Source organism: Plectropomus leopardus, chromosome 4, assembly GCF_026936395.1.
Source record: "Plectropomus leopardus strain MGB_pleo_1.0 chromosome 4, ASM2693639v1, whole genome shotgun sequence".
Lineage (NCBI taxonomy): Eukaryota > Metazoa > Chordata > Actinopteri > Perciformes > Serranidae > Plectropomus > Plectropomus leopardus.
The window spans coordinates 34,012,427-34,036,327 of record NC_142179.1 but is presented as its reverse complement, the minus strand read 5'-3'; the positions used below and the strand labels follow the sequence as shown (position 1 = coordinate 34,036,327).

Here is a 23,901-nt window from a genome sequence, read left to right as displayed (position 1 = left end):
GCGCTTATTATCGTGAGCATTTATATTTTCTAATTTATATTTCATTGCATGTAAGGCATACACGTATGTGTGTGTGTGTGTGTGTGTGTGTGTGTGTGTGTGTGTGTGTGTGTGTGTCTCTATTTTAAAGCTCTAATTTTTCACGTTCTTACTTATCTGGAACAGATGTATATAGATCTAGAAGTTTTAGAATATGTATCTATTCCAATTTTTTATTGCTGTTTATTCACATATTTATCGAGGTTGTTATTTATTTATTTATTTTTTTAAATCAAAACTGCCAAATTAAAATGCTTCCCCATTTCAAATTTACAGCTGGGGGACATACCAGGGAGTGCTGGGGAGTATTTGAGTGATATTGAAGCCCTCACTGTGAAGTGACTCTTCACAGTGCTATGCATAAACCCAACCCTAACCTTTATAAAACAGTTGATTCTAGTTAAAACATTATCAAAATGAGCACATTTTTCTTAACACAACATGTAATGATGTTTTTTGTGTCTCCACAGAAAGCCATGGGCATGACTTTGAGGAGATGAAAAGCTATGAGGTGGTTCGACCCGTCAGACTTCACACAGTTAGAAAAAGACACACGGAGGTACATTCAACTTTTTAAGATTTACGTAGGTGACAGTGTTCGTGCAGACCTGCATATGCAATCAAGCTATGGTTGTGATGTCAGTTATTTAAAAATAAGAATAAATATTTCTTTTCCGCAGAATCTCAGGCCTGAGACTGTGAAGTACGCAATGACTGTGGGAGGAAGAGACATCGAAATGCAACTAGAAAAAAATGAGTAAGTTTTCACTTCCCTAAAAATATGCCTCTGTCAAAAACGAACAGTAATAAAACTCTCGATCCAGTGTTAATGAATATCTAAAAATATTGATCGCTTGTTGAGTGTTGTTGAGTGTTGAGTATTCAGAGGCGACATCAAGTGCTGCTGGTTCACTGGATGGTGACGCCAGAGGAAAAGCAGGTCATAACATGATAAGAAGTTGTGTCAGTGATATGTGAAAATGTGAAAATGTTTCAGTGCTACTTCCTGATTTTACTTCTCTTTTTTTTTTTCACAAAAATAGATTTTCATGCCGTTGGTTCTCATCTTTGCAGTTAGGCACACTGATGTTATTTCTTTTGTTTGACAGATTTTTACAGCCTTACAATGTAATTATTTTTTATTACAAATTTGCAAATTACTGCTGAACTCAGTTGTTTTCTATATGAACATCTGGCGTGATTTCCCAAATTCCAAAACTAAATCAATTCAGTCATATAGACTACGGGGGTACAACATGATGGCAGTTTATTTTTATTTTTTATCATCAGTGAATTACTCACCAAAGACTACACCGAGACGTACTACAGGGATGATGGCACTCAAGTCACCACAGCTCCCAATGACATCGTAAGTGTTTCGCTTTGGTAATCGATTTTCAGTTCCCCATACAGAGGATGTGACAAACCTTCTATTCGGCAAGCATTTCTTTGACTGTAAAAAAAATTGTGCTTAATGCTCGTGTCATTACCAGGATCACTGCTACTATCATGGGAGCATTGTGAATGACAGCGAATCATCTGTAAGCATCAGCACTTGTGATGGACTCAGGTGAGCCCTCAAAACTGTCCTCTTGAACCTTACTTCATAAGAGTAAGTTGTCCTTAAATCATCTCACAATAATCTTATTCCCTTTATATATATATACATATAATTTTTTCCCAACTGTTTTTATTTGTGAAGGCAGGGCAGATGCAGCATTTTCAACAGTTTACATTTTACAGACGTTTTTCCTTCACAATAACCAGCAAAACAAGCAGTTTTGCTTTGTCTTCTGCCTCCCACAACCTCCTAGGTCGGGATGCCAGTCATCGTGATTGATGTCACTGGCATCGTAATCCAAGATGCTGCACTTGAAAAACGGGAAAAAAAGAAAAAAAAGTCATAAAGAAAGAAAATAAACCAAGAACACAATAACAAACCGAGACCCACCCCCCACCACCAAAAAAGGACCTGTAGTTGTTGTTGAAGACATTGTTATGCCGTGGAGTCAGTGGAGTTAATTGACAGATTACAGATGATTACAGAGGCACCGGGATATTTACATATCAAGTTAGGAAGTACAGATAAAGAATATGCGACATTATTCGATGTTCAATGCATGACAATATTCAATGAATGAATATCACATACTGTGAAATTTCACATTCTCATTATAAACAGAATTAACCTCGTGCTAACATAATAAGGTGGATTAAACCTCAAGAGATGAACCCCGAGATTCCAATTTTCAGTTTGTAATGATGTAATAGAGGTCTTGTTTCTTTTTGATCTTTAAGGCAAGCAGAAACAAGCAGTGAACCTGTAAGAACATTTACTGAAGTACTAAACTTAAGTACTATACTGAAAGAACGTTTTTTTTTCTTATGATCTATGATTGGAGAAATGATGTAGCAAAGTCCAAAAGTAATTAATTAATACAATTTTTAAACTTCCTTAACCTACTAAAAATTTAGCCCCTTTAGATTTATATTAGGAAGGGTTCTGACCCACAGTGGCACCCCAAGGGGGGTGCGAGGTAGTGATATTCTGTGAAACTAGACAACCTTAGGCATCCATTGATGTCAACTGTGTCAGCATGAGTTGTCTGGGCTAAACAACTCTGCAACAACACTTAGACTAAATTTTTGCAAGGGAGCATTTGGCCTTGCCATTTTCAAAGGGGTCTCTTAAGCTCTCACCTCAAGATACCGAAATAAAAATGAGTTCTATTTCAAAGTAGGCCTTGTAATTTAAGATGTCTTGTTAGGGAGAGAACAGTCAGCCTATCTAAAGAACAATGAATCACCTAACATGTACAGATACATAACACATAAAAACAGCATTGTTGTGGAACTCAAAAAGTTAATTGTACCAGTATTAGCCTATGAGTGCGTTTACGTGGACATGAATAACGTGTTTATGTTTGGGTTTTTGGAGTATCCTGTTAATGTGTTTAAGCATGTAAACACCATATACTGCTTGAGTACTCATAGAAAGAAACTGAGCTGTACATGGGAAATAATAATGAATAATCTGATTTCCCAATGTGCATGACTATGATCATAACCAGGAAAAGCCTCATAAATGGATCATTCATGTTCATGCAACCAAACTGAGTGTACAAAAGATCACTAGTAAATTCAAAAAAGAAAATAAACCAAAGTATCAGTATGCGATTTCTTAACTTTACATTTTGAGTGATTTACTATAGTCAAATTCCTAAAAATCAGTCATGAAGTTTACTTTTGGTGTGCCACCCCAAGATTTTCATTAGCCCCATCTGGCCACTAAGAAAAATTTTGGGGGGTGCCACTGTTGACCCCAAATGGGGAACCAGTGGATTAGAGTACCTAACTGTATATGATACAGAGCAGTTAAATCATGAGCAGCGACACGAGTATTCCAATTTTAAGTTCAGTTACTGTATGATTGTCAGATAGCTAACCTGCTCTTCAGAAAAAAAAAAACCAAACCCAAAATGGCTCCACTAAGTGAGCTGTGACTCAACAGGTGGATTAATTCCTGCCTCAGAGCAATGTCTGTCGTGTAAAAGCCTAACTGGTGTGATCTCGGTTTAGGGGTTACTTCAGAATGTCTGCCCAGAGGTACCTGATTGAGCCCCTGTCTGGAGGAGATGAGGGGGATCATGCAGTGATGACTTTTGACAACAAGACCTTCACACCTGCAGTTTGTGGTGTCACTAACACCAGCTGGAGCGACGACTACGAACCTCCAACAAGCCGGAGTCGCTCCAGATCAGCGGTAACACCACTGCAAAGAAGATCCTAACACATCCTTCAGTCTAATTACAAGACAAGATGAGACAAGTCTTTTTAAGACAATTTAAAAGCTTAAAGAGGATATGAACTAAAAGGTGTCTTTATCTGCTTTTTTTATCCTCCAGGGTTCATCTATTGTCTACCAACAGAAATACATCGAGCTCTTCCTCGTTGCTGATAATCGAGCAGTGAGGAATTTTTTTTCTATTTTATTTTTAATTTTATTTATTCATTTATTGATTTGTAATTGACATGGCTAATGTTGGTACATCTTATCCAATATTTGGGTTTGATAAAAATCACGTTATTTGGGTCAAAATCCGTGTGTAATCATGAATCATGTGGGGAATTTGTTAATGAATCAATTGCTGAGAATGAGGATGTGACCTGGCTCTAACTTTGTGTTTCAGTATGTGAAGAGTAAGCGAGATCAGACAGAGCTGAGAAAGAGGGTCTTTGAAATTGTCAACTTTGTCAACATGGTGAGTCAGTGCTTCTGCTATTTCTGGGACATTTTATATCATAAATGACACATAACCAACAATCAGCTGTAATCTAAGTGTCATTTTTGTTAGCAGTGTAGACAAATCATTTCTCATGGTTTGTTTCTGGTGATGTCATGCTTCCTTGCAGGCATACAAGCCCCTGAGGACCTTCGTTGCTCTGGTGGGGCTGGAAATCTGGTCAAATCGTGATTTGATCACTGTGACCCCCCCAGCCGGAGCCAACCTGAACGCTTTCATGACGTGGAGGAACACTGAGCTGTTGAAAAGGAAAAAGCATGACAACGCGCATCTTATCAGGTCAGTCTCAATAGGTGGAACCAAACTCTCAAATGTTGTAAATGGTTAAATATAATGTCTCTTAATTATTTTTAAAAAAAAATTAGACTGATTAAACATAGCATCATTAGCCCTGAGCATCTGAGGCTTCAGCCCTGAAAGTTTTATCAAAAGCTTCAAATCTAAATGCATAGGATATATATAATGCCATAAAAAATAAAAATAAAGAAAGCCCTGTATCTAATTATCAGTCATTCAGTTAATACTTGGATAAATTTACTTCCACCACTGTTAACACACATAAATCCATACAGTAAACTGTTTTTCCAACTCTAGTCACAGTATTTTTAATGATAGAAGTTGCAAGTTGTCTGTTTCTACTCAATACTAATCAGTGACAGCTACTAATATTTTTAACATCACAATTCATAAATAAAAATAATATATATTTAAGGGTAAATAAGGTACCAGAGTGTATAAAAATAATTCAAATAGAGTTTATTGTTAAAAAAAAAAAAGAAAAGAAAAGAAAAGAAACCACAGGGAGGATCTCATCACACCCCTCTCCACAGATCTAGGCCAGGCCCCCAAAGTCCTGAAATTCTAGAAATGATAAAGTTGTGGCACTGGGTTTTCACAATAAAAGGCCACTCTAAAATGTGCAGTTTGATCTTAAATAAATACATTTATTTGGGATTTCACACAGGGCTACAGAAATGTTGGGTCATTTTGGGATAAGTCATTAAAGGGTTGGTACATCTGTCCTTGTATCATAGAAAACATACTGGAAGTTTCTTCATCATGCTTTGTGTAACTTTGTATATTAGCATATTGGGACATAATTGTCTTCATCACTAGATTTGATGTCACAAACAACATTCGTATACTTCACATTCAAATTTCAGTTAAGCACACAGAAGGCTGTAGAATGACAGTCACACGCAATTTCCTCCAGGCAGCAACTCTTAAACAATAGCCTGTATTATTTCAGTCATGACAAAGAGGTGTTTAAGCCGCACCGATAAGCTGAGCAAACAAGTATTTCAAAGTTACTTTTGGCTCACCAGAACTGCCAACCTTAATTTTTCGGAACTTGTCGTTGATGCCAGAGGAAACTCCCCACAAACAGCCAAAGAGAACATTTAAGAACCGAGACTTTGAAATACTTGGTTGTTTTGTCACACCCTGTAGCGCTAGTTAATTCCTGTTGACCTGTTAAGTCATGTAATACCCAATCTTGTGTGAGTGGCAAAGTTGTTTTTTTTCCCCTGAAAACAAGAGAAAATCAACACGATAATGAACTAAAGCTCAGAGACTGCTGATGCTGTTGTATGGTTCTGCAACCCACAAATCTGTAACAATTACATGTTTATTCATATCAGTGTTTCTACAATGATGTATTATGAGCTGACTTTGTCTTTGGGAGGTGGAGGGGATGGTCTGTCACCTCGGCACAAAGCCTGCCAAGATGCAGACCACTGTTAGAGAAACTGTCTGTGATTTAAAAAGGGATTACTATGTTTTCAACAGCTTTTTAGCTCCTAAATGTTGGTGTGTTTTTTGCAACCCATCACACTTTTTCAAGCAGGGATAATACCATGAAAAGTAACACTAATGTGTTTCCTGTTGGGATACTGGAATGAAAAGTGGTTGTTTTAAAGAGAGATGTTTCTGCATTTCCAGGTGGGCTCGTGACCCCTAAATGAGGCATTTTAAGCCAAAACATGATCTTTTAGTGTAACCAAGTGCTTTTGTGCCTAAACCTAATCGCATGTTAAACACAACATTTCTGAAATGTAAAGCAGTCCAAAAGTGAGGGGGTCCATTGTGAATAGACCTAGAGTGACTCGAGAACATGACGTATTTGTAGAAAAAACACTTAATTTTGAAGCACAGAGTTTTCACTCTAAAGTGCTGTTTATTTTTATTGCTTTAGTGTGTTTTATATCTTTGCATTGTAAGCCCTTTTGTTGTTACATTGTTACATTTTATGAAATAACATTGTTTATATAATAATGTATCTAAGTTTCAACACATCCTAATAACAAGCAAATTAAACATATCTGTGGTTTTCAGACATGTACAATGTCCTTATTAGTTCTGGTGATTGGGTTGCGATATTAGTATTAATAAATCACATTAATAAATAGATAACTAAATGGATGGATGGGAATTGATACACCATAGGTATGGTTCTTGTCACAATTCATGTATACGGGTTTCTCATATCGTCATCACTTGTCTTTCAGTGGTATCGACTTTGAAGGCGCAACTGTTGGACTGGCTTTCATTGGGACTCTTTGCTCAGGTCACTCTGTTGGAGTAGTACAGGTAAGGTGTTTGTGCAATGGCAGAACATTCGATCCATCTGTTATGTGGTTGTTATACCTTGTAAACAACATAGTTTTGCATGGGTTCATTGTCAGCATACAAGGAATTCATATTGAGTCACATCAACAGCATGAAAATTGGGTTTTTTCTTGGATGGTGAAGGCATGACCTGCTTTACTCTGTCTTTCTCTGCCTCTGATTGGCTTACCCTGAGATTCTTAGCCTAACCCTAACCTATCACTCGTCTTGCCTTAACTTAACCAACCCAACTAACAAAGACAATGAGTAATAGAAGGAGTTGGAGAGTAAGCAGGGTTATGTCTCCAATACCCAAGGAGAGGACATTTTTCTAATAGCATGGCTCGGCTCTATGTATGACAATGTCTGTCTGTGGATTAGTCCACCACTTTTGTCCAGACTGAAAGATCTTAGCAATGATGGGATGTATTGCAATACAATTCTGTGCAGACATTTATGATCCCCTGATGATGTATCCTACTAACTTTGGCGACCCCTTGGGTTTTTCTTTAGCAACACAGTGAAGTTGAATTTTATAGTTTGCAGTAAAATATCTCGAAGACTATTGGATGATGACACTTCATCCATGTCCCCCACAGGATGAATTGTATTAACTTTTTTTATTTATCTTTGTTCATCTAGTAAAATGTTTAATATGTCCAATACTATATGACCTAATACCTGCAAATACAGACATTTCCATCAGCCTCAGCTGTACTTGTGTTATAGCTAAATGTTAGCATGATATGCTGTAAGTAAGATGGTGAATACTACTTGCTAAACATTAGCATCTTAGCGATCCCTCAGTGTGCCACTAGCATGAACTTATTATTATTGTATGAGTAACAAAAGGTGAAGGGGACAAAACCTCAATAAGAGCAAAAAAGTGAGGCAGGACTGTGTAGTCAGGGTATTCAGCCGGTGTAAATCTCCCCACCTCTGCATATTTATTTTAGTGTCAGAAAACAATCAAATGATATATATATATATATATTAGTGCTGGGCCGTTAACGGCGTTAACGTGCTGCGTTAACGCAGGATTCTTATCGCGCGATAATTTCCTTATCGCGCTATTAATTAACTATTAACTATTCACTAAGTTGGGTCTATACAGTGAGCAAGGCACCAATTTCACTGTAGCGCGGATGTATACCTGGTCGAATTACGCGGAGGGGGCGTGAACAAGGCGGAAGCTGGTCTGCCTGAGTGACTGGAGTGATTGGCTCAAGCCGTGTCACAAAGCTGCTGACTGTTAATGGTCTTCTTCATGACCTCTAATGTAGGCCCACAGTTCAGTTAGGGTCATGTTATCAGAGGCTGCGCCCTCTGCTGTTCATTCCAGTTAGCAGGAAAAAGCTTTTTCCACATGGAGACAGAACCTGTGTTCCTAAATGTCTGTGTTTAACAAAATAAAAAAAAGTTAAACACCAAAATAAATCTTATGGAACATTATTTTTCTTTACCAAATATTATAGTAGAAAAGCTTTCTCAAGCAGTTTGTGATGCATTTTCATCATTTAGATAGATAGATATTATTTTGAATGTCTTTGGCAAAATTCAAATCTATAATTTTAATCTAGATTAATCTAGATTAACTACAGGATTGCAGTGAGATTAATCTAGATTAAAAAAATTAATCTATGCCCAGCACTAATATATATATATATATATATATATATATATATATATATATATATATATATAATCCATTCCTAAAAAAAATCACATTTTTCCCTACCAAGTTCCCCATTATTATCAATATGTCATCAAATATCTAAAATCCTGTTATCTAGTATTTTAAAGAGGAAGTGTAACCTTTTTCACATGGTGAAAGAGTGACATGTCTAGACTCTGCCATGGGAACATTACTGTGGTCAGAAACTCACAATGCTTAGCAGATTGAGGAAATATATTTGTATCACGAGGTAGCAGGCAAACCTTGCTGCATGTTTGCTTTAAAACAAATGTAACACGGTGATAAAAGTAACTAAATGTAGGGACTTCCACTTCTCAGGATCACAATGACCGGGCCATTGCAGTGGGAGCGACACTGGCCCATGAGATGGGCCATAACCTGGGCATGGACCACGATGACTCTAGTGCCTGTGCTTGCGCTGGAGATAGCTGCATCATGGCTGCAGCACTCAGGTATGAAAAGCTGTTGAAAAATACCCTCAATCAAAAAGTGTATCTATAAAGGTGATCCAGATGCTGGAGTGACACACAAAGAAGAAGAATGCTGATTCTGTTGCATCAATTAGGATAGGTAGGTAGAAGTAAAGCCCATGAACAGCATGTATAGGTGTTTGGCTATCCCCAGTGTTACAGGGTGTGGTTAAGAGTTAAGTTGACTCCATCCTCAGCAAACCGGTTGGCTTGCTTGGCAATTTGATATGGATTCATGAATGAGGAGGTGCAGGATTCAGGCATTGTAGAATGATGCACTCAAATGCTTTGACAACAGGTCTGAAGTCATTGAGGGAGGCGATCTTTGAAGACTTTGGCACAGGGACGATGGTGGACAGTTTGAAGCACTGAGGGAAGCTGTCGCCCTGTCAAAAAACACCAAGGCCAATTGAGCTACACAATGGCTGCTTTCCTGATGTTCATTCTCTTAGACGTAGCCCTTACCTTGTCCTTTCAGATGCAAAAGGGTGGCACTGGCATATGACCACCTCTGCAAGTGGTTTGAGTGATCGGATCACAATGTGCACTGGTGGTCGGTTACACTTGTATTGTGTGCTTTACACTTGTCATGCGATTACTGGAGATGCATTTTAAAACCAAATGTAAACAGAGTCTTATTTTTTTGATCTGGAAAGTCATGGTCATTATCTGGAAGGGAGCAAGGGCATTTTTTGTAATACGTCATATCCTTAAGATTTTTCCATGTTGATCAGGTATTACTGGGTGAGATCTGTGCTCCAGTTTCATTGCATAGCTGGATTTAGATTTTCTTATTGCAGCACACAACTAATATTTGGCTGCTTTGTATTGACCTCTGTCTTCACTGTTACCCACAGTTCGTTTATTTGCATAGGAGGTGTAAGTCTGTGAGGAACCAGGGTTATTAGTTCTATATCACACTGGTGGAGACCTCTACTGGACTCTAGGGTTAATACTCTCCTCAAATCACAAGCACGCATACGCCCACTGAAATTTGCATAAACAGGATGTGCCTGACTGAATATGCAGTGCCCACAGTATATAAGGCGGTTTATGATGCCATCAGCTATGCTTTTCTCTTCAGTGATGTGATGCCCAGTGATCATCTTTTGCTAGTCAGGATCCACCCAGTGTACCCATAGAGTCCATTAGAGGGCAGAGCCCTAACTGTGTGAGGTAGAAAAAGGCTACAACATTGTAACCTCTGTTACCTAGTATTAGTACAAGCAGAGCCATAAACCTAGGGCCCCAATTGATTCTACGCTGCTCACTGAAGAGAATGTAAGATAAGTTGATTTTACTTTAAAAAAAAACTGATTGCCTTGAAAAATGTAGGTAAATATAGCTATTAATCAAGTTATTGCAACTTAAAAATCACAAGTTTAATGAATTTTTTTTACAACTGTAGTTAACCAGGCATACTGTGCTATACATATTTGTATTTATCCAATTGTATACTAGTCAGTCATATTTATATAGTCCTAAGCATGTTAACGAAACAGAACTCATAGATCTCCCAACTTCATCATTGGCAGAATCCTCTTTTCCATGATCAAGTTAAGTCAGACTAACTGGATTGACTGAAGTTGCTAACGCTTATAAAGAACAAGCTAATTTCACTTGTCATTTTTAATTTGCAACAACTTCACAAAATTAAAATTTCAATTTACAAAAGTAAATTCAGCTAAATTTCAAGTAAACTTACCACTTAAATAAAGTAGACGTTAATTAGGATTTCGTGATACTTACTTTCCATTTTCAAGGCAGTCGGTTTTCAAGATAAAAGTCCGGGTAAAGAGAATTTAGAGATTTGTTTCAAAACATATTCCAAATGTTGGAAACTGACTGTTGAAAACATGTTACAAAGACCATTTACTATATAGTACTGAATTGTGGAGTTTGACAGTTGACTGTTTTTTCCTCATTTTCCTGTTTTAAGATTTTTGGGTGGGCCTAAAACCATAGCTTGATGATGCAATTGAGTTATACTCAGCACAAAGCCCGCCCCTGACAATGTAGCAGTATGAAAAACAAGAAACATCTTTAACATAGTCCCGCGATTGGGCGTGGCCTTCGCCCCTTCGGCGGACACGCCCCCAGCGTTTCAGATCAGAGAATACTGTGCATTTTTTCATGATGTGAGATCTTCTTTTACATACTTCAACTACATATTCAAATTTGGTCAGATGTTTAATAACACATCTTTCTGTGATGTGACAAACTCGGAACACATTTTAATTATCACTTTACCCAGACTTTAAGTGAAATCAACTTGTCAGATTTTACAGTGTAGCTGACCGTGTCATATTCAGGGTCTGAACGTACTTGGTAGATGCATCCTGATGGACTGGCTGTATTTATGCAACTTTCAGTGGGGAAATGAATGCTCATAATTTGGACAGGAGTATTACTCAGAGTCCAGGAGGGTCAGTAAAGGTACCTCATCTGCACTGTAGTGTAGAACCAGGCTTACAATATTGTAACCTTCATTTTGTTCTAAAATGTCTATTGTGAGTCTGACATTGTTATTTAAGTGCAATTCTAAATCACTGGATTACTCTTTTAACAGAAGGTGTTCTGGTGAGCTCAGGTGTAAACAATAAAAGCATTTATTTGTTTCAGGTTATAATGTCTGCTGTGAAAAAGACAAATGACAAAAGCTAGATTCACTCAAAAACATTTCCCTGGAGGCTTTGTTGTAAAGCTAAAAGAAGTAGAGGAGAATAAGGCATCATTAAAAGTTCTGTCTTTCAGAGAATGTGACTTTAGACTTGACAAGGAAAACGTGTTGTTTATATCCTCAGCTGGAATGTTCCTCGGACTTTTAGCAGCTGCAGCAGCAACAACTACGAGAAATACCTCATCAGCCGCACCCCCGGCTGCCTGCTGGACAAACCCGACTACAGAACTCTGGAGGCTCCTTCAGTCTGCGGGAACGGCTTTGTGGAGAGAGGAGAGCATTGTGACTGTGGCAGTGTGGAGGTAAATGAAGTTTCTTTAGAGTACTTCAAGGCCCAGATTTACAAACATATGTATATAGTGAAAAGCCATATTTATATATAATTAGAAGTATATTTGAAAAGAGGGGGGATGGGGGGGATTACCTTGCACAAATGTGTTTGCGAATCAGAGTGATGTAATTTACTTACAACTGAAAGTAACAAGGTCAAGCTTTAGCTGTTGGACAACACTGTTATGCACTCTCTAGCAGCATACGTCTTGGTGATCTACTTTGGTTAAGCAGAGGCTATGCAAATTATTCCATAAATTATACATTGTAGCAATATGAAAAAGCATTCTGTGTGAAATGCACTCCCTGCACTGGTTTCAAAACTGTGATTTATTATGTGTCTCAAGGCTGCTATTGCTGGGAGTGAGCCTCAACATCTTGTTGTCCTTGTCTGATCTAGACTCTTTTGGATAGTTATTTGCCTGGAGGTATTTTGAAATGAGGCTGTTCGACATGCACTGACACATCTATCCCTAAATCATCGTCTGTCTTATTATCCACGTGAATCAAAACAGACTCATCAACACAGACTAACACAATGAATGCATGTGAGGTCTTAAAACTCTTAAAGATGTTTGGATTGTCCTTTCAGCGCCATTGTCCATAAGCCCATACATGCTGGCTCAGAAACAGCTATATTTTAATTGGGCTGATATTCAGTTAACCTCAGCTAACCTACAATCTGCTCGCTGATTAGGCTATTTTAAAAGTTTACACTACTTCAGTTATTGTTCCTCTTTAACCCTTTGAAACCTGAGCAAATGATTTCTGTCAAAAACATGGGCTGACGGCAATAAGCAGCTGAAAAAGCAATGACCTAAAAATGTGCAACAAATAAGTAAAACATACAAAAAAAACTACCTGAAAAGAAAAAGACCACAAAAAAAAAAGTTTAGAAATGTTTTTAGTTAGTAAAATGCTGTCCTAGGCATACTCGTAATATGGCTTGTGAAATTTAATTCTGAATCCAAGAAAACACCTAAATTTCTAACCTGCCCACTGGGTGTCAGAGACAGGGAGATCAGTTTGGAGTTGATCTCCTGTCTCTGATTTCTAGCCCCTACCACAAGGTTAAATGTTTCAGCAGGTTAAAGAAATCCTGCCTCATGGTTTTCTGTCCATGACTGTCTGAGGGCTCAGTGTTGGATGTTGGCTGCTGCTTGTGTGTGAGCTCGTGCTAACCAGGCAGACAGGGCAGGACACTGAATGCTCACAATTAAAGGCACCGAATCCAAGACACCATAGCAATTTTTATTTTTTGTTGCAAAAACATTCCTCAAGCGCAGCAACATGCATTGTTTTTTTTTTTTATTTAGAAAAACTGCTATGAATACAAGCATTCCATAATGCAACAATGCCAAAAACATCCTGTGAAATCCTGGAGGAACAGAATTTTGCAGGCACATAGTACAGTTATTTAATTAAGACTTTTTTTGTCATACAGAAGTATGTTATCAATCAATATGAACTGAATTGATTTGAATATTTACAATGAGCATCCACAGTTTACAAACCCTCATCAACATTTATTGCTGGCAAATGGACTAATGATGCATTTTCTACATTCCATCATAATAAGTTGTCATGTGGCAAATAGCTCTTAACTAGTCATTTTGGCCAAGTTCACTCAAAGGAGAAGAGCTGTGAATATGTTCAGACCTGTTTGTGCCTCTGCTGGTATTCAGCACAAGCACAAATTACAAACCCAAGCTCTGAATAGGCTTGGTTGCACCCCAACCCCATCATCCCACCCAAAATAAGGTAGTGTTCAGCTGGAGTGCCAAATTCCTGCCCTTTAAGAGATAGCACCTCATTGAATATTGAGATTTTAGTCAAAACTCTAATTTTCAAAGGAGAAACCCATAGTAAATGTAATGTTTGTGTAATTTTGAGCAAAAATAAAGAGTTAGGAGAGTTAGGTCATTCAGATGTTTTCTACACATGGTTCTCAACATGGAGGTGGCTGAGCCGGCAGCTGGCAGCTAATGACACTAACAAAGCGAACATTGCTAACAACAGCAGCAGTGCTGAGAGCTGTTAACCTGGGGGTTTTGAGGGGCAGTGGGACATACACATGTGGCTCACATGATCCAACATGCATGTGCAGAAATACTTTGTACCACAGAAAACAGGAACAGGAAGTATGACTTCATTTTCTGCTTTGGACACCATAACACCACTATATCTTCACAAAGCATATGGCGGTTTGCTGCTATATCACTTTTTTGAGGATCATATAGAGAGGATGATCCTTTAAGTCATGTATGGCAGCCTTTACCATATAGTTTTGGTGGTATCTATGATACAACATCACAAAGATTTTCTTCAAATCATCTGGAAATTTTGTATCATAGAAAAATGAAAAGAAGTAATAGTTCTTAGAAACTGTCAGCTCAGATCAATTGTTTTCACAGTATATGCCAAAGTTTTAAACTTTTTTATTTGAGGAGAAATACACGCCTTAAAGGATCTCTAAAAATGCAGGCACATTCCTGAGGGGAACATAGCACAAGGAAGTATAACACAACCTAATAAAGAAAAGGAGTGGCATCAGGGTAGGAAATGAACTTTTTTGGTCTACCTGCCACTGTGGCAGCTAGACTGCAAAATCTACCAGCAACTCAATAGATTGTGTTTTTGCCGGTAAGTGAAGCAAATCTAGCAGCCACTTGCATTTTAAGTCAGCATTTGGCTGGTGCAAATGATTGGCAGCCTAATGAGTTCTCTGTTGTCCTCACAGGAGTGCATCAACCCATGCTGCAACGCCACTACCTGCACCCTGAAGGAGGGCGCACAGTGTGCTGATGGCGAGTGCTGTGACGACTGTAAGGTGAGTAGATATGAATAAATAAACTTTTGTGTATGTTTCAAGGACATACTTAAATATATTATTTGCATGACATCTTCTCTAGGTACTGTAATCCTAGTGTCTGCTCTGCTACAGCCCTCTAGTGGGCATTTAAGGCATTACAAACATTTGAACTTATTAGAGAAAAAGAAAAATACAGCATTTTTTAAGTCCCCTCCAGTCAAAAAGTGTTTACCTCTTGTTGCCTCACATTGATGTCTGTCCTCACAATCCAGAGTTTGTAAGACCTGAATGTATGAGTTGATTTTGTGACAGCACAAACAGTTTGAAGCCATTTGTAGTTCAGTATGCAGTTTACACAAGAGTGATGTGGAAACTTGAAGCCTCCACTAAACACACACACTAGCCCTAACTTGCTTTACTGTGAAGTCAGAGGCATGCTGTGTCCAACAGACAAACTTTAGACAATGTTATGTCTGGGTTTTTAATGAGAGAAAAAATGTTTATTTATCTTAAATATTTTAGGTATTGACTGATTGATCAACTGATTGATTTTCATAATGGGTTATCAGTTACAGACACAAACTAAAATTTCTGCCTCATAGTTGTATGCCAATTGAGTTGCAGTTAACATTCATGTCTGCATAGACTAATGTATAGCCATGACAGTAGTGACATCCTTAAATATGGATGTTGCTGCCGAGACACTAAAAAAAATTTAAAACCTGGACGCTTCAAATACGTCTCCCCTTCTGTTTCTGAGGTTGAATAATAGTCAGTAAAGTGTTTTTGTTGAAAATCATGATGTCACAGTGAAGTGACATTTATATCCTTTAGGATATAAAATGTCGACACTTCATCATTTTACCTTATTAGACATTTGTGGGATTTTTTTTTTCATAATTAGCAAATGTAAATGTGTGCAAATGTGTTCTTGAGCTTTTACCACCAACACCTAATTAGTTCTTTGTTGAGTATAAGTGGACATTTGCTCCAACTTTGAAGAATTTCTCAGAGGTCTTCATGAGATATTGCATTCATATGCTTACAGTGACCGTGATCTTTGCCCTCTCCCCCTCTTTCACGCTCAAGCTGTCCTGTACACTAAAGGCAATCGAAGCCCCCCAAAAAACTTTTTAAAAAAATAATTAAGAAAATAAAAAATGGTGTCTGTAAGAGTGCAGGTGTATTTACCCTCCTCCAGCACAACCCAGGCACAGAAGGATTATTTATCTGGCACAATTCATACACCGAGACAATTTCACAGTGCTTTACATCCCCGGAAGCTTGTAAAGCATTACACATTGAGTAATCTATGACATGATATATATAATGTGATCAAACATACCATTACCCTTCCACACAGATCTCACCTCGGACCAACGAGTGCCGCAGGAAGCAGGATGACTGTGATGTGTCAGAGTACTGCGATGGGAAGAGCGCCACCTGTCCTGAGGATGTCTTTGCTGTGAATGGCCTTCCGTGCGATGGAGACCTGGGATACTGCTATAATGGCCAGTGTCCACAGAAGACAAACCAGTGTGTCAGGATGTATGGATCAAGTGAGTATATTGTCACACATATTGGTTGTAATGTTTTGTTTCATATATTACAATATTTTGTTAAGGAAAGAGACAATATAAAAATAGGATAACTATCCTAGATCTACCTTATAAATCTGCATGTAATCCTCTCATGTCATCAGGTGCTACAGAGGCCACTTCAGGCTGCTATAACCATAACGTAAGAGGAGTCTACTATGGCTACTGCAGACGTCCCTCAAGGGACCAGTACATCCCCTGCCAGCGAGAGTGAGTCTCAGCAAGACATAGAGTGCACTGTAATACATTTTCCCATAAAATTTCACTAAACTACTGGCAGCTGTAGTTGCCACCATTCTACCATTATATTACCTTGTACTTCAACAGTATATTGCCGTTAAATTTCTTACAGTATCCTGCAGTAGAGTTTGAGGTTTACAGTGTAATACTGGCTCCAAAAAGCTTAAGATTTACTGTATTTTGGGAAAACTGTATACTACTGTTATAATTTAGCTGTATTTTTACAGAAATTTCCACTGTATTAAGTCTTCCCGTAAAACTGCAGTAAATTACTGGCAGCTGTAGTTGCCAGTTCACTGTAGTTTTACAGTGTCACTACTGTAAATTACTTCAAAAGTATATTGCCATTAAATGTATGACAGTGTTTTACAGTAGAATGTGAGGTTTACATTGTAATATTGGTTCCAAAAAGCATCAAGTAATTTTGGGTTGATCTGTCCCTTTAATATGATAGAGGACAAGGGCCATGTTAGGAAAAAAAGGATTTCGAGAATAAAGTCATAGTATTAGTATAAATTCGTAATTTTGAGAATAAACTAATAGTTTTATGAAAAAAGTCTTAATTTTAGTAGAATAAACTTAAAATGTTTTGTGTATAAAGTCATAGTTTTACAAGAAAAAACTCGTAATTTTATGAGAATACACTTGTAATATTACAAGAATTAAGTCATAATTTTACGAGAATAAAGTTGTAATTTTATGAGAAAGAGAATATTATATCACGGAAATAAACATATTACCAACAAACAGGCGAAAACACAGACGACCCCTTGGCAATCACTGTCCCCAGTTTCGTTTCTGTGTTGTACTGTGCCAAACCTTGCCACAGTGTGTGTGTAAAATTCTGACTCTGACTTGATAATTTAATTAACTAATAGTATTACTAACATTAAATCTTTTTTTTCTCAACTTTTTTCTCATAGTATTATGACTTTTTCTAGTCTCAGAAAAAAAAGGATTTTCCTCAATGTGGCCCTAAAACTTTGTTGTACTTTAGAATGCTTATCAGTCAAGTATTTGTGTTGGAATAAATGTTTACTGAGTTCATTCATTTGAAGAATTAGTTTGAATTGGCTCTGAAGTGAATATGGGCACATATTTTGACCCCCTCCTACTGTTTAGAGACGTGATGTGTGGGAAGCTATTCTGCCAGGGCGGTAATGCCAACCCAAACTATGGCCGCATGGTCTCCATCGGTGTCTGCAGGGCATCTTTCTTCGACGACTACACCAAAGATTACGGCCAGGTGGACACTGGGACTAAATGTGGGGATGGAATGGTAAGAAGCTCTGTTAGCTTTTTTAAAAATACGCTTATTCATTCTGTAAATATGTTTTGTGCTCATGATTTTACCACAATCAACTTGCGGCATTCAGTCTGCAGCATATATCAAAGTATGCACCGTCTTTGTCACTTTTTGTTTATTAAGGTTTGCAGCCAGAATGAGTGTGTGGAGCTTGAGACAGCATACAGAAATACAAACTGTTCAGCAAAATGCAGAGGCCATGCTGTAAGTACATGCCAACATGGCTCAGAATTTATTTTATTTTTTGTTGTTGTTTAGTGGCATCTAGTGGTGCGGTTGCAGAAGAAAACTGATAAATAAGAGCAAAGCATGCTAATACAAAATTAAAGAAAGTACACCTGAAATGTGTCTAGCAGGCATGACATTCTTTCTACTGCTAAAAAGAGGACAAAACGCAATTACCCAAATTTAAAGATTGAGACAGACTTGTGTTCCAATACAACAGTATTTACTCCACAACTGAGCTTCCTTGTATCTGATGAAGAATTGACAGAGTTGTTTTAAATCCTGTAAGAGGATGCACATGATTTACAAGTCTGGTGTTGGATATGTGTGAATTACTAAATTTGTCTGAAAATAATCTTTTAAATGATACAGGTACTAAATCAGGCTGATCCACACACTTGCAGACTGCAAAAAGCCATGTTGAATATAAAATATTTGAGGCTGAATGTTCAATCTGACTACTAAATATTAGTCATATAAATCTCCTTTGTGATAAAATTGGTGGAAAAAGTGGCAGCACAAACAATATTGCAATATGTGAGTTATGAATAAATTTTATATGTTATAAAGAGTTAATAAATATGTTTGATAGACCAAAAAAATGGTTAGTTTTGGATGTTGTAGTAAAGGGAATATTTCATCCATAAAATAACCCAGTTGAATCTGCAAAGGAAACTTTTTTCTCACAACCCTCCATGGTGAATGAATCCAAAAAGGTTGAAAATTCTAGATGATGGGGCATAAAAGGGGTCCACTTTTTACAGAAGCAAACTGAAATTTTTTTAAAAGTAAGATTTTTGCAGAAATGCATGTGTTTAGGAAATACTGAGCGTGTGAGTGGATGAATAAGACTTTGATTATACTGCACAAGTTGCATGAGAGTTTATAAACAGATGTCCTGATATACGATATGATACACGATATGATACTTCCCCTTTGGGGAAATTTGTCTTGGACTCAAAGTGCTGCACGCATTTCTCTTCCTCCACAGAAGAATCAATAAATAAAACAACAGAAACAAACACAATCCATATGTAAACAGAAAAGCATGTAAACAGAAAAGCATACAGCAAAATAGAAAAGCGCTTGAACACATATTGCACTTTACCCATATTACACGGAACCACATACAATCCATAAACGTAAGAAAAAAGATAAAAGATTAAAGAATATATACAAAATGACCACCATGACGTTATTGCACGACCCATGCAGCCTTAAAAACATAAAAATATAGTTTTGCTTTAGTTACACACGGCCCCGTTTACTTCATTTCATCAAAAATTTTCTCAGTTTTTGGAATCTCCATTCTCCGCGGAGACAATGTGAGAGAAATATCAGTAATCAATATAAAAATAGTCATTTTGTGGGTGACGTAGTCTTTTAATGGTGCTATGTAATAGCAGGGGCTATTAAACAGAGCATGTGATAAAAGCTGTTAAGGACAGGATTTTTGTTGTGTTCTTCAGGTGTGCAACCACAGAAGTGAGTGTCAGTGTGAGCCGGGGTGGATGCCTCCTTACTGCGAGTCCGAGGATGCAGATCCAAGTCCCAGTACTTCAGGTAGGACCTTCCAACAGTTGTTCATAACGGTATAAAAAATATGTGTGCTTTCTGCACAATCAACGTTGAATTTGAATCACTGACGTAGCACTGCTGCACCGAAGCAACACTGATTTCCTTTTTTTTTTAAATTATGAACTGCAGTGACAACACAACAAGCGAAAACAAGCACAGCAATAGTCAAGAGAGACAAACAATGACATAGTGAAACTAAAGACAGCAAAACAGAACAATACAAAACGAGCTTTAGCACAGGCTTTAACTGATGGGTATAGGAAATGTGGTAAAAACCAAACAAAAACAGTACTGATTTCTATTCCATTTCTGCAGGACCAACGATCGCCATCATAGTGGTAGTTCTACTAGTGGTTTTAGGTATCATTGCTGGTGTGATAGGCTGCTTCTGGAAAAGACGGCAAAATACCATGTTGCCAACGTAAGTAATCATCAACCCTGTTGTAGGTCTTGGTTTAGATGTGTCACTGAAAATGCCCTTTAACAAGAGTTGAAAATAAATGAATTCTTTCATTTTATAACAGTGCACACAGCCGGAGGAAGCCGACAGCAGTGAACAGCTCCGCTCACCGCATGGCGAGTGCACCAGCTCCTGGTCAACCTAAGCCGGTGCAGGTAATATGATAGGATATACAGTGATACAGATAATGAGTCTGGATATGTAATTTAACTATGTAATGCATTCACTTTATACTTGAAATTTAAGGCTGGAAGGCCAAAGCCCAAAGGAGCTCCGCCTCCACCACCACCAGCAGGGAACAGACCAAAACCAGGCCAGAGCTACACTGCTGCACGCCAGGTACCAGTGATTCCTGCCTCATTACACACAGCTCATAGGCCTCTGACGCTGTCTCAAAAAAAACTCAACTTTTGATGTGATGTAATCAAAGTCTTCCTCACCAGGAATGGGGTGATCTGGTGTGAACTATGTCATTTAAACTGGTACCAGCTGGGATGCCATGTGTTTCTCTGTGTGTTCTTTTTAAAGCCGCAAAACAAAAGCACAGGCAAGATTTTAGGTTTTATATTTCTCCTTTTGCTTAAATCTCTGATCTGACTAATCATGCTAAATGCATTTATATATATTATAAAGGTCAAATAATTCTTCATAACACTATCTTAACTGTACAATTATTGGTGCAATGATTAGATTACACTCAACTGTGCATTATGTATCTAACTCTTATATATTTAATCACTCCTAAACATATGTTTAACATATGTTTCACTTATCATATATATTATACATATTTCTTATTCCTAGTTAGGTATATATTGTGTTTTACATTGTAGCATTATACAAATATTTTTATAACTTTACATACAAGTTGTATACATTGTATTGTAGCACAAGGCACATATTTTTTTGGTATTTTATGTTTGCTGCAAAGACTTGAATGCAAAGATACACACTCATATCTGTTACATGTTATGGAGGTTAAAGTCCATCCACACCAAGAACGATAACGATAAAAATCACTCCAACACAATTGGATGGTGGAGTCCACACTACAGCTGTAAAGACAACAAAAGTGGCAAACGATATTGTTTGGATCACTCCAAGAACAATTTCATGAATGCCACACTGTTCGCCGTCAGCACTGTTGGCCGTCAGCACTGTTGGCCGTCAGCACTGTTGGCCGTCAGCACTGTTGGCCGTCAGCACTGTTAGCCGTCAGCAGTGCTGTTGTTAGTGCTGTTTATGGCGTTAGCAGCTTAGCCATATTGAGAACCATGTCCAAATAACACTTATATTTTAAATATTGCACAGAGCTCCTTTAATCCATCAGAAAGAAAAAGTCCAGCACAGCAAAAAAAACAACCGCAGTGATTTTAAGAGGCACTAGTAGACGTTACAGCAGACGGACAGAGCGAGGCTAACTGTTTCCCTCTACTTCCAGCCTTTATGGTAAACTAAGCTAACTGGCTATTGTCTGTAGCTTATTATTTAGCACACAAGTGGTATCACTCTTCTCATCTAACTCTTGGCAAAAAAACAAAGGAGTTTTCACAAAATGTCAATATTCCTTAAAGTTTATACATTGAATGTGTGTTTGTTTTGTCCTCTAGGCTCTGAGGCCAGTCCCTCCACCAAAGGTCTGACTTTGGACACAGTGCCAGCCATCAGTAAACCTAATGAGACTCACCTTTGTCCACCGTCCCTAACGAGCAGCTGCTCGTAATCCAGAAAAGCAGAGTTGAGTTTTTATTAAAGCCGTCCTGTCTTGTCTGTTTCCTCTGCAGTCTTTTTCACTGCAGCGCTGTCTGATTGTTTGCACCAGCGGCGTGCAGCGTGCAGGACGGACAGACTGGACTTTACATTGTTACTTGCATGCCATGCACTGAGGACTTGTTATTACAGGGATTAACTTTTTTTGTTTTTTAAGCACTTTTTTATTGTACAGGGTTAGGGCTGACACAACTAGAAACAGCTCTGGCCCTGATTGTGAGCCATATCATTTTATACATGTTATTTTGTCAAAAAATGGTACGGAATACCTGGACTGGATTTTTATTTTCAAACAGTATTCATTGACTGCAGTAGGTTGTTGATATTTCATGTTATACTTTCAAGCCTCGAAAACATCCTGAGCCACTTTAATTAAGCTGGTCTAACATTTCTGGCACTCTGGTGCATTATATCTGCATTATCCAAATCTAATGGAAATACCAACTCTGCAATTTCAGAAAACAAACAAGGATTTGATTAGGGTTGCAGTTACCCAGCTGCTGCTCAGGCACGTCTCAGTTACCTGTCAGCTGTGGCACATCTAGAGAAATGATGACTCGCGCTTTTTTTCCCAAAAAGTGCACGGTTGTGAAATTGAAAAAGTTGTGAAATTTTCGTTTGAAGACAGTGGGTTATAGTTAGCATTAAGCTAACCATAACCTGCCTGTGAGATTGTAATGGCAGAACGCAGTGTTAAGATGAAAATACAGCATGTTGAATAATTGAAAAAATTAATTTCCAATTCAATCAGTGAACTACAGTTGGTTTTAATTAATTATTACTAATCTGGTAAATACATTTTTAAAAAACACATTTGCCATAGTGTTGCTTGTTCAAAAGTTCACCATGTGAACAGCTACATAACAACACACTCTGTGAGGTCTATATTCAGCTTTCACATTCAGTACTGAAGCTGGAGGTGGTGGGTTTTTTTAAAGGTTGCATTCCTTAAATGTCTTAATGCCTAAATGTTGTAGCATTACTAACCAAAACCTTGTTACTAGTAAAATGTGAGTGTACAAAGCAGCAAAGATTTCAGTCACCATAACGATTACTGTATATGTTGAAATTTAGCCATGGTTGGTAAAAAACACTATGTGTCAGTCCTGAGCTGTGTTAAAGAGGTCCGTAACCCAGGTGATAGTAATTTTGATGTTTAAAGGTCCATGACTGAATATTGCTCCTCTCTGCTTGAACAGCTTGCCCTCAAGCAAGACATTTACTCCAATGTCAGTGAAAGAAATGGCATAGGGTTATCACGTGGAAATACTTCATGTAATTTAAAAATGGGTAAATGTTATTATTTTGTAAAAAAAAAAAAAAAAAATACATTGTGTGCAAAAACTAAACTTTTAAGCAACTCTTTTTTTTATACTTTTTAATTATTTATTTTATTTTTTTAAACACATTTACCTTATGTTTGTGTGTTAAGCATGTGCCTTTTTTAGGGGTCCAAGCAACATCACATGCTGCTGGAGCCCTGTTGTTTTTGTTCAAATTATTTTCTCTTTCTTTCTTTCTTTGTTCCTCTTCTTTGTTTTCTCATCTAAAAATGTTCAGGCAGCAAAAACCTTAAAACAAATCCTCACCAAAATTGGCAGGCTGGTTGCAAATTCTGATGACACTCTGTGACCTCGATGTGGGGCTGTAACAATCAAATTTACATTTATGCAATTATCTGGAAAACAGCTTGGCTTAGAGTCAAAATTCTTTCAACACATTAATCTCTCAGTTCATCTCTACCTTTAATTTATGGTCCTCTGTTTACTTTTTTTTTAACGTTTTG

General features: G+C 37.7%; 1 protein-coding gene across 2 annotated transcripts in view; it reads left to right on the top strand.

Moving 5' to 3' along the window:
* adam28 (ADAM metallopeptidase domain 28) overlaps window positions 1-23,464 on the top strand; it is a 28,334-nt gene extending 4,870 nt beyond the window's left edge. For both annotated transcript variants that reach the window (XM_042488246.2, XM_088077174.1), the window contains 21 exons: window positions 510-598; window positions 720-796; window positions 1,330-1,408; window positions 1,533-1,609; window positions 3,619-3,802; window positions 3,945-4,007; window positions 4,230-4,301; window positions 4,453-4,622; window positions 6,851-6,932; window positions 8,965-9,098; window positions 11,921-12,098; window positions 14,867-14,956; window positions 16,302-16,497; window positions 16,641-16,746; window positions 17,899-18,055; window positions 18,206-18,286; window positions 19,777-19,870; window positions 20,201-20,306; window positions 20,410-20,500; window positions 20,592-20,684; window positions 21,956-23,464. In XM_042488246.2, coding sequence (XP_042344180.2) covers window positions 510-598; window positions 720-796; window positions 1,330-1,408; window positions 1,533-1,609; window positions 3,619-3,802; window positions 3,945-4,007; window positions 4,230-4,301; window positions 4,453-4,622; window positions 6,851-6,932; window positions 8,965-9,098; window positions 11,921-12,098; window positions 14,867-14,956; window positions 16,302-16,497; window positions 16,641-16,746; window positions 17,899-18,055; window positions 18,206-18,286; window positions 19,777-19,870; window positions 20,201-20,306; window positions 20,410-20,500; window positions 20,592-20,684; window positions 21,956-21,988 — 2,252 coding nt within the window. In that variant the 3' untranslated portion in view covers window positions 21,989-23,464. The remainder of the gene's footprint in view (window positions 1-509; window positions 599-719; window positions 797-1,329; window positions 1,409-1,532; window positions 1,610-3,618; window positions 3,803-3,944; window positions 4,008-4,229; window positions 4,302-4,452; window positions 4,623-6,850; window positions 6,933-8,964; window positions 9,099-11,920; window positions 12,099-14,866; window positions 14,957-16,301; window positions 16,498-16,640; window positions 16,747-17,898; window positions 18,056-18,205; window positions 18,287-19,776; window positions 19,871-20,200; window positions 20,307-20,409; window positions 20,501-20,591; window positions 20,685-21,955) is intronic.
* The last annotated feature ends 437 nt before the right edge of the window (window positions 23,465-23,901 follow it).